At 41.4% G+C, this 11,476-nt stretch overlaps 1 protein-coding gene across 4 annotated transcripts in view; it reads right to left on the bottom strand.

The window, feature by feature from the left end:
- Window positions 1-2,539: 2,539 nt before the first annotated feature.
- The window catches only part of hnf4g (hepatocyte nuclear factor 4, gamma), a 35,991-nt gene continuing 27,054 nt past the window's right edge, over window positions 2,540-11,476 (bottom strand). For all 4 annotated transcript variants that reach the window (XM_080752090.1, XM_080752091.1, XM_080752089.1 and 1 more), the window contains 4 exons: window positions 10,943-10,992; window positions 9,887-10,073; window positions 7,341-7,469; window positions 2,540-5,239 (listed from right to left, as the gene is read on the bottom strand). In XM_080752090.1, coding sequence (XP_080608216.1) covers window positions 5,103-5,239; window positions 7,341-7,469; window positions 9,887-10,073; window positions 10,943-10,992 — 503 coding nt within the window. In that variant the 3' untranslated portion in view covers window positions 2,540-5,102. The remainder of the gene's footprint in view (window positions 5,240-7,340; window positions 7,470-9,886; window positions 10,074-10,942; window positions 10,993-11,476) is intronic.

Genomic DNA, 11,476 nt, shown 5'->3' with positions numbered 1-11,476 from the left:
TTCTCTATTTGTTGACCTCTTCCCGTTTTATGAGAACAGAATGAGTGCATATATACATCATTGCGCTTGGTATAGCCTACTGTACATGCACGAATGCACGCACGCACGCACACACACGCGCGCACACACACACACACACACACACACACACACACACACACACACACACACACACACGTACACTACATTTATGTCTGGGATGTATTGTACAGTAGTAGTTGTGCTGTCATATATCTTGGCCGCGAAGGGGGAGCCATCTAACCTGACTCAGTTCTGAGGGGTTTTGTATTATAATTTACGATACACAATTCATTCACACCAGATGCATGAGTCGTCCATGTACCTGGCAGATTGTGGATTTTGAAAAATACATATATAGCCTATATCCTACATTAGCCTAATTGTAAAAAACCCTTTGAAATAATAATTATTATAGTTTTACCGTATTTTGTTTATGTAAAGGAAAGCATTGACTACTGATAAGATCAAATTATTGAACTCAACTGACACTATGCCAGTCTCCAGGTTTTCTTCAGAATAGGTATTTAAATACTATCTAACTAATGTAGATTTTAATGATGAGGTGATTGTTACCCCTGCAGAAGTTCATGAATCAGTTTGAAGCTAAGGGATAACAAGGCCTGTGCTGTGGTCTGGACAATATTACAGCAGAACATCTTAAACTTGCCAGTAAGAAACTGTGGTTGCTATGTGTTGCTATGGGTTTTTACCTGTTTCCATGCTCACTGTTCTATTTGTGCCGGTCATTAAAGACAAAGTGGGGAAGCTAAACCGCTCAGGTAATTATAGGCCTACGCCAATTGCCCTGACCATTGTTCTGTCCAAAGTGCTAAAGACAATCGTACTGAGTAGACTTGAGAGGTTGATTTCGTCTGCTGATAACCAATTTGGATTTGAAAGACAACATGGCACTGATTTATGTATTTTTGCTCTTAAAGAGAACCTCTTGAACCCCATTGCCCCCGCCGGCGGGGGCAAAAGGTGTTGACCTCTGAACAGCTGTCAATAAATGTCAATAAATCAATAGAGACCAAATCAAACTACAATTTCATTGGTGATTATTGTTACAGTGGTCCTACAGCATAGTAATCAGCTGCCATTGTACTTTTCATCCATACATTACTCATATTACAGTATTATTACTACTTATTGTTACTCGTTTTTATCATTTTTCACCCTATACTTTAACATTACTAATATTACAGCACTACTCTCACTAAAACATCTGTAGAGTTTACATAGTTTGGAATATATTCATACTATTTTGCCTATCAATAGATGACACCTTGGTGAACAATTTCTCTATTCACTATATATGTTTTCAATGAGGTCTTGAGGCTCATTCACTATTCAGAAGGCAAATTTTCCATAGGCGGAGGTCTTTTTCAATCATCTTTTCCTAGCTAAATGATCACAGCAGGACAATTTTGTAAGAGAAATGTGATGTTTTACACTGCATTTGTGAATTTTCAGGGGTTAGCTGACATTTGGTGGGACAAGATTAGCCACAATCATTGTAGTTTTGTGTCCACAACTGTTCCAATTTGGGCATACATTTTAGGCGGATTTTTCCCCTGGACCCCCCTGGGGCTTAAGAGGTTAGATAAATACAGTAGGCATAACTCTACTATGTTTGTATCGTGTATTGATGCTTCTCGGGCGTTTGATCACATCAATCATGAAAAGTTATTTTTTTAAACTGACACAAAGAGGGGTCCCCAGTTTCTTAGTCAGAATCTTGACAGCTTCTGAGTGTATGTTCACAGTATATGGCCTTGATTTTAATATTAAATACAATGCTAAAAAGAGTAAAATCATGGTTATCCGAAGTAGGGAGACAGACAATCAACCTTTCCTGACTGCTATCTGGCTGGCTCTGCCCTAAGTGTGTGCAGCGAGTCGCGAGATTAATCATTTGGGTCATATTATTTCCAAAGACCTTTCAGATGACAAGGACATCTATAGACAGCGGCGAAAGCTGTATGCCCAAGCCAACATGCTGTGTCGCAAATTTAGCATGGGCTGTACCTGTTAAGATATCTCTTTTTAGATAATTTTGTACACCACTGTACAGTACACTGCTCACCTTTGGTGTCGCTACAGACAAGGCAGCATCAGACGACTCACAGTGGCCTATAAAGACTGCGTGAGGCTGCTGCTCAGAGCTCTGAGATGCTGCAGTGCAAGCCAGATGTTTGTCAGTGTCGAGGTACCCACATGCTCTGCTGTGCCACGCAACCTTATGTTGACATAAGACACAATTTGGCACATTTGGAACTGGTATAGATTTAGGGATAGATACCTTTATGATCCCACTGGGAAAATCAGTTGTTAAATGCGTTTCTGGACATATTTTTGGACCACTCATTTTGGATGTCCCTGGCAAAAAAAAAAAGATGATGGTGATTATCCCTAATTCACACTCACTTGAAATCAATTCAAATAAAGCTCTCAACAAGATATTTGTTTCCCCAAATATATTTGTTTGTATTTTAAGCAGGAGAACGCTCACATACATTCAAGATTTCAAGGCACTGCTCAAGAAAGGCATTCATATCCACACAAACCCAATACTTGAATGCAATTGTTTATTTGGTATAATATTGGTATATCAACTTTACTTTGATGGAATGGTGGCTGTCTATACATTTAGTTATATACATTCACTTTTATAATAATAACCATAATAATATTGCAAATCTGTTTGAAGTGTATTGAATTGCATTAAGTCATGCAACCAGGCCCTGATCTAGTAAAAGGAAATAAATGTAGTTAAAATACACATACAGTACATGATACAACAACATTCAATTATAGATCATGTTTTTTTTACACAAGGCACTTTACTCAGTTAAAACCCAAAGAGCTAATTTCTCACACAACCCCACACACGCACTCACACACACGCACATGCACACGCACACACAGCATAATAGCATGTAAATATTTTTAGTTCACATCATGTGCATAACATCATAATAAGTCCATATTTCATTCTACTGTTTACACAACAGAGAAAGTGTGAGGCACAAAATACATTTTTTGATTTGTATCTAGTTGCAATTTCTTTCTTGACCACAAGAGGGTAATATTGGCACTCTTATGCCCGTTATGAATCTCTGCATTGCATTTAGTATTGCAGTTATCAGTATTGGTAGTAGTTGTAATATTTACACATTTGACAGAAATATTTGATGGGTATTAGGCGATACATTCTAGACACTGATGTGACAGGAGCATGGTGCTGGACAAAGTACTCAACAACATTACTTGAGTCAAAGTATATATAGGCTACTCCTGGTCAAATATTTCTCAACAAATGAAATTTGCTCTGTCAAATTGGTACTTAGTTAAAGTACTGGAGTAGGCCTACTTGTTTTTAATGTATTCAAAAGTACATGCTTTAAAAGTATTCAGAAATAAAATGTAATATCAATGCATTGCTGTATTCTCACATACTAATAGTGAAAATAGCAGATCTATAAGTTCACGGCACCTTTTGTGGTCAATTCATAATGTAGAGACATTCTAGAAATCTAGTGGAGTAGTAAAAAGTACAATATATGTCTTTCAAATGTAGTGGAGCTAAATTATCCAACAATACAAATAATCATGTACAGATACACAAACTCAAGCAAATGTCCTTAGTTACTGTCCACGAGTGCTTACGTTCGTAAAAAATTATACTTCCGCTGAGAAAATTGCTGAGTAGGCCCTTTTTTTTTTTTGAGACATAATACCTCAGTTTAAATCTCTCAAATTGTCGTTACGCACTTGAACGGCTTACAGGCATTAAATGGATTTGTCTGAAGCCTTTAAATTTGGTTTCAGGTAAGAACTGAGTTGGCACAAAATATAACATAGAATTGGGGGTGAATAGCCGGTTCAATAACTTTACATTTTATGCAAGCGTCCAGATATAAAACAGTAGGTGGGTTCAGTTATTAACCAAACACTAAAAATAGATGCTGTGTAGGCTACATTCACTCTATGTTTTACTATGATATTATTTATTATTTATTAAAATGTAGCGTTGTTTGGCATTTTGCTGCGTCTAAAAGCATAAAAGGCATTAACAGCATAGACACACATCTAAAACCCATGCAGTGGTTCTCCACCTTTTCTCTATCAGGGCCCACTTGAATGTCTGTTTCTGAATGCCACTTGAACTGACCAATATTTTATCCTTTAACTATTAAAACATTAATGCAGATATACAAGCTCAGTTTGTAGATCTGCTATTATTTTTTTTAATCAAGATTGGCTTGGATCAATGGAACTGCATATCTTTTTTAATTTTTTTGAGCGGTGACAACGCTCCAACATCTGACCGAGTGTGTATGTCTGTTCGTATGTCCGTCTGTCCGTATGAGTATGGGATCACCGGCTGCAGACACCCAGGGGTGCTGTTGAGCAGCCTGCACCGCTCACTTCACACTGGTGTGATTTTTTTAATATTATACTATCATAAAAATCATAGTGTTTTGCCACTTATTTGGGGGGTCTCGGTCCACAGGTTGAAAACCACGTCATGCTGATGATGAGCGTCTTGTGTCCCTGATGTTTCTCAACAAGTAGTCTCGTGTGGCCAGACTGTTGCCTCCCACAATTTTCAAATGCTTCCGGTCATACGGTCAGATCGATCCTTCAGGGACTAGGCGGTAGGTTCAGTGCATGACTGTGGTTCCCTTCTCCAGAAGGTGGCATACTAGTTTACTGTTCCCTGGACAGTATCTCATGGCTTGCCGCCTTCTGGAATAGGGAACTTAGGGGCTGTGTCCACAATGGAACGCCTTTTGAGCTGTGGAGCGCTTTGGATACATAATGATTCAACGTTGGGTTGTAAATTACCGGGTTGTCACGTACAATCAGGAGGATCAAATGTCGGCGCTCCTCTCCAAAAGTTACAATGTTTGCAGCTTGGAGCGCACCAAAGAACACTGGGTGTCGAGAGACCAGCCCATCTTTACCATATGGACACAGACCCTAATAGTCATGAACGGAGGCCTATTAGAATAGGCCCGGAGGGGGGGAAAGAAGCTTCATTTGTTCACCTAACATGTGGTGGGAGCTCAGGGCCATCAGGGTTGCGGCCGGGTGGGGGGGGAGGGACTAGCGGACGGAGCAATTGGAGGCTGAGGAGGGAAGGGTTTGTACATCTCTGGAGGCGGGGCAGTAGGACCCTGGGGAGGAGATGGGATGGGGGTGTCCGGAGACGCTGCACAAAACAACACAATGCGTCACAATGCGACTCGTTGTAAGCTTGTACTGTAGATCGTCTATTTTCAAATAGCCTAGGTATAAAATAGGGCTAAAGTGGTTAATGTATGTTTTATAATATTATAATTTATACCTGCAAAGTAACTAGTAACTAAAGTTTTCAAATAATTGTAGTGGAGTAAAAGAATAATATTTTCCTCTGAGATGTACTGTAGTGGATTAGAAGTAAAAGTACTGAAAACGCCTGCTGGCCTGGTGGTCAAGGCGCATACCACATATTAGGCTATGATGCCTGCTGGCGTCGCCGATTCGATTCCCGATCCGGACGACCTTTGACACATTTGTCACTCCCCATCTCTCTCCTCATTTCCTGTCTGTCTACAGTCCTATCAATAAAGGCATAAAAAAACAAATCTTTAAAAAAAAAGTACTGAAAACTGGAAATACTCCAGCAAAGTAAAAAATACCTAAAAATTGTACTTGAGTTAATGTACATGGTTACTTTACACCACTGAAATTCAGGATTGGCATCAGACCCATCAGACAATGGCCGGGCTCTGGTGCAAACTCGTTGCAAACATTAAGGCAAATACAATTTAAAGGTATTGGTAATAGCTCTTCAATAGCTCTATATTTTGATACTCATCGCTATAGACTGTTTGTTCAGTAGCAGGGGTCTCCTTGTCTTTCCAGCTCTTTGGTAAACAAAAACACAATTTCAGGTCAGGATACCAATTTTTCTTTCAAATAGGGTTCCCACACATCTTTACCAATTAATTTCCAAAACCTTTCCAAAACCTTTCCAGAATATTTAACCCAATTTCCAGGACTATATAACAATAATTCAGCTCAATAACGAGTCACTTTACTCTTATGCGCAATGCCCAAAGACAGGTAGTGTATGCCAGTGGTTCTCAACCTTTTCAGGCCGTGATCCCCGAAATAATCATATTTGAACTGGGGACCCGGCACCCTGACGAGCACTAAGTATTTTATTGTGAAAATAGCAGATCTAGCAGATCGCGTTGCGAGGCGTTGTGAGCATGTAGATCTGCTATTTTCACAATTTCTGCCTCTAATATTTGACAATTTGGCCAAAGTTTAATTTGTCATTTCAGAGGTATTAATAAAATCAATAACCAAAGACAATGCACAGCAATTTTTTCCAGGACCTTCCAGGACCCTTGATCAATTCCCAAACTTTTCCAGTACTGGAAAAGTATTTTTCAAATTTAAAAATATTTCCAGGAATTTCATGACCGTGGGAACCCTGTTCAAATCAGGAGAGAGAACTCACACAGGATACAGAAGTGAAATTGGAAGGGGTGACACAAAGAAATGAGAAAAAGACGAAAATTGGAACTCTACTTTCTGAGACAGGGAGACAAATGTTACTGAACAAACATTCTTTGGCAATGATTTCTATCTAGGGATGGACGATATGAACATTTCATAGCATGATTATTGTGACAAAAGAAATTTACGATATTATCATTGATAATCGAAATCCATTATCCTGGGGGTGGAACATTTGCCATAAAATAGCAGATCTTCAAGCTCACAACGCGTCAGCTTGTAGATGGGCTATTTTTTGGCAAATACATTTGTTGGAGAGTGAAAAAATACTGTATCAAGTACGTATATTATAAGTACCTTTTACCAATTCCGGATATGCAGCTCAGGGTGAATTGATCCATGCAGTGCATAACAGAGGAAGATATCACGATAACTTATTGCGATAAACGATAATATCGCGTATGGTCCCATCCCTATTTCTATCAGAATGTAGTGCTTTAAACTTTTTTTTTTCTAAGATTTGTTTTTGGGCTTTTTATGCCTTTATTTGATAGGATAGTAGACTGACAGGAAATGGGGAGAGAGATGGGGAATGACATGTGGCAAAGGTCATCCGGATCGGGAATCGAACCGGCGACGTATGTGGTATGTGCCTTGACCACTAGGCCAGCGGGCGCCCCATAGTGCTTTAAACTTTTAACAATAAAACTTCTAGTTTTCACCCAAAAATAAATCACTTACCCTTCCTTTAACAAGCTACGCTAAGAGGAAAACACACAAAAGGTCCTGGGAGCTTGTCTTACCGATCTGCATTGTGTGGGGAGGCACTGGCATGGCGCTGATGAGCAGTGTGTGCCCGGTCAGGGGGTCCTGGGCCAGCTGGGTGTGGCTGTGAGCTGTGTGGGGGAGGTGAGGGGGGTCTGTGGACAGACCTGCATGAGAAACATAACCACACCCTCCATTAAAGAGGTGGTGCCATAGTTTTGTACTTTTTCTGTTTTTCATTTGTCTAGGAGGTTGAAAGTACTTCATTAGACCCCCTGGTGTGTGTGTGTGTGTGTTTTTTTTTTTTTTTTTTTGAGAAATGATGTATTCTCTTAGTATTTGTTTGTTTTCTCTTGGAGGCTGCCACCTTGTGGTGAAAAGTGTCAGTTAAAAACACAGATACTAAGTATGTCACACTATCAACTCCTCCCCTATTTACCATTCACCCAACACTGTGGGGTGTGGCTAACTTCAGCTGGGTCACCACCCACCATGCCATCCGTGCATACTTAATGAACTGGGGGTGTGGCCACATAAAAACCAAATTTTAACTCTTTCTGTATACTTTTTTGGAAAAAATCTTCCTCCTAGTATAATCACAATACCTGATAATCATGTTTTATAGGGGGGGGGGGGGGGGGGGGAATCATGGCACCACCTCTTTAAGGCACGTGCACACATAGACATCAAAGGGGGTTTGAGCCCCTGCCCTTTTTATTTTATCTGTAAAAAGTGCCCTCTCCTCTCCAGACCATGAATGCAGTTTTTACTATGGTGAAAGAAATGCAAATGCCCTCTTTCCATGCCATACCTGAAGGCAGCATTCAAGAGAATTGCCTTGTCCAAACTCTCCTGAACTTGAACGCAGCATCTTATGTTGAAGGAATTGCCCTCTCTGTGTAGAAATCCATGCTGTACGCCACATCTCCAGTATTGACTTGATAATGCTTAGTTCAGTGTGGTATCAAGCACAGAAAATAGCCGACCTACAAGCTCACAACGCGTCGCAGCGTGACGCGTTGTGAGCTTGGAGGTCTGCTATTTTCAATTATATTCACCAAAAGGCCCTTTTAGAAATTTCAGCCCCTGCCTCTCTAACATTCTCTGCATGTCCCTGCCTCCATTAGTACAAAAAATCTGTACACTGGAGCAATAAAGGCACAATCCTTTATATAGACCTTTTTGGGTCCATTTTGTACAACATTTCTCATTGTCTCATTGTTTCCTTCAGAAAATGTCCAAAAGAAACCGTGATCACTGACAGAGAAGGCCTCTCTAGTATGTTACAAAATGTCAGGTTTCGATTTGCTGGGGAGAATTCCATGCGTCTGCTTTTGTCTCCCATGTTCTCGCTGATACTGTCAGTAAGCTTCTCGGACCTACTTACTTACTTTTTAATACCCCAAATAGCCGATCTACAAACTCACAATGTGTCATCATGGTGCGACACGTCGTGAGCTTGTGGATCTGCTATTTTTGCTGTTTGTTGTATGAAAACATGGGGCTTAAGAAAATGCCCCCACTCCGCTTTTTAAATGTATTTATTATAAATCAAATCCAAATTTTATTGCAAGGGTGTTCACACAAGGCAAACATGTGTAAAATCAATGTATAGATAATACATGACGATGTCTGCTGTTGATTAACAGCTCGCTAGCTTTGCTCCAGTTGAGCATGTTTGGAAATATGTATCTATCCAAGGTTAATATTTATATCTATCCAAGGTTAATGTTTACTGAACACTAATCCTCTGCCACCAGTAACCAATATGCCTCTTATCATTTGACATTTCATCACAGTTGGTCCACTGCATAACTCCATTAGAGAGAGTGGCTGTAGGTGTTGAGTGCCTTGCTTAAAGGACCCCAACTCCAGACTAAACAACATCTAGGCTCATTTTATATTGATCCCAAATGACTGTCCATGGGGTCTATTAGGCAGACATGTCCCTGTCAACCAGTTACCCCAGCAGAACCCAGCAGCCCTCACAGCATAGAGTGGAGCCCATAAGCCTTTCACTTTTCCGTAAAATGTTGCAGTCAAAAGTGTGTGTGCGTGTGTGTGTGTGTGTGTGTGTGTGTGTGTGTGTGTGTGTGTGTGTGTGTGTGTGTGTGTGTGTGTGTGTGTTTATATCAATCTGTTATTAGTAGTCATTACACACGCATGCATGCCATCGTTGTCCCACACAAGCTGCCACACTCTGCTAAAAAGAAAAGACGTGCTGTGATTGGCCAGTACAGTACCTTTGATTGGCAGTTGTGCCGAATGCTCACCCCAAAACATGATTTATGAGACTGGGACGGCTCGTGTGGGACAAACCAAGGCATGGATGTGTTTGTAATGACAACTAGTGACCCATTGTGTAGCATTGTGTTTAGCTATCTTAGAGTGTTACCTCCCAGCAGCATCTCCTGCAGCAGGTTGTGTAGCATTGTGTTTAGCTATCTTAATGTGTTACCTCCCAGCAACATCTCCTGCAGCAGGTTGTGTAGCATTGTGTTTAGCTATCTTAGTGTGTTACCTCCCAGCAGCATCTCCTGCAGCAGGTTGTGTAGCATTGTGTTTAGCTATCTTAGTGTGTTACCTCCCAGCAGCATCTCCTGCAGCAGGTTGTCTATCTTGGCCAGGCCACACAGCTTGATGAAGTGCAGTTGTTCTATCATCTGCCAGGTGATGCTCTGCAGTGTGGGCAGCAGCAGCAGCAGCTCTCCAAAACGCCCCCGAGAGTCATACTGACGGTCGTTGATGTAGTCCTCCAGGCTCATCTGCACCTGCACACACACCATGCACATACACACGCATCCACGCACGCACATGCATATGCACACGCACACGCACACGCACACGCACACACACACACACACACACACACACACACACACACACACACACACACGGCTCAGACCACATGTTCACCAGCGTCCTTATAGAGCTCTGAGGGTACCCTATAGTGAATCAGCTGTGAGCTTGTAGATCACACTCGGCTGCGGCGCCGGAAGTTGCTGTACACCAAATGCGCAATGCACGATGGGACGTTGGAAAGTTGTGGATAAAGTTTCCCTAGAACTATAATGTGTTGCCCTGTCAGGCAACCACACTAATTATTAGGTTAGAGACAGTTTAGAAGAAAAGGTCCTTTTCGGAGCAGTGAACCTGATAATTGGAAAAATGGAGGCAACGTTTCGGTCACTCAGGAGTGACCGAAACGTTGCCTACCAAATAAAGTGTTGTAAGTGAAGACAGTGTGTGGGACTATTTTTGGTAAAATTTTCCATTTGATGATTTCATCAAGAATGATTTCACATTCAAAACAGTTGAACCACCCTTAGTTGGGACCACCCTTACCATTTGGTTTCATTTCACGCTCCCAAAAATTGTTGTTTTGATCAACGTTGGCCTGTTATCTCTCCTATGGTACCACATGGACAAAACCTTATCCAACGACAACAAAATATTCAAAGTTTTAGGTCTGAGAGGCTAAATCTCATCACATGATGGTCCGCGGCTCAAATGCCGAATAAATAATGGCCCTTGATATGGAATGAGGTTGAAAACCAGTGCACTAATGGAAACATAAATATAGAAGAGAGGCAAGGCTTTGAAGTAAAGCTGCCGTGTTAGGGTTCAACAGCTGACTCACCTGCAGGCGCATGGCCTTGATCTTGGACGGATCCCTCAGGGACTTGGCATCTGGGGGAGGCCAGAGGAGGGCACACACACACACACACACACACACACACACACACACACACACACACACACACACACACACACACACACACACACACACACACACACACACACACACACACACACACACACAGAGGCAGGAGATAGATCAGGGAGTGATGATGGAAACCAAGGAAGGGCAGAATGGTGGATGGAATTTGAGGATATGAGCGGGATTTGAAGCAATAATTTATGATCAAACTGGGGCATAGCGGCAAAATGAAGAGATTTAGGCAGAGGAGGAGGAGGAGGCAAGGTGGGGCAGGTCATATGAAATGGAAAAGGGTATTGTGCTCATAATAAGCTATGGAGGGGCGCCCTCTGGTGGTATAGGGCCTACCTGGTGTGTTCATACATCACAAATGGCTAAAAGGCTAAACACTTTATTTTTATACCAGGACCCCATTTCATGGGGGTAAGGTATTGGTGACCTACCCTTGATTCA

Source organism: Nannobrachium achirus, assembly GCF_963921795.1.
Source record: "Nannobrachium achirus genome assembly, chromosome: 21".
In the NCBI taxonomy this organism is placed as follows: Eukaryota; Metazoa; Chordata; class Actinopteri; order Myctophiformes; family Myctophidae; genus Nannobrachium; species Nannobrachium achirus.
The sequence above is the reverse complement of the archived record's forward strand: the minus strand, read 5'-3'. Positions and strand labels throughout refer to the sequence as shown.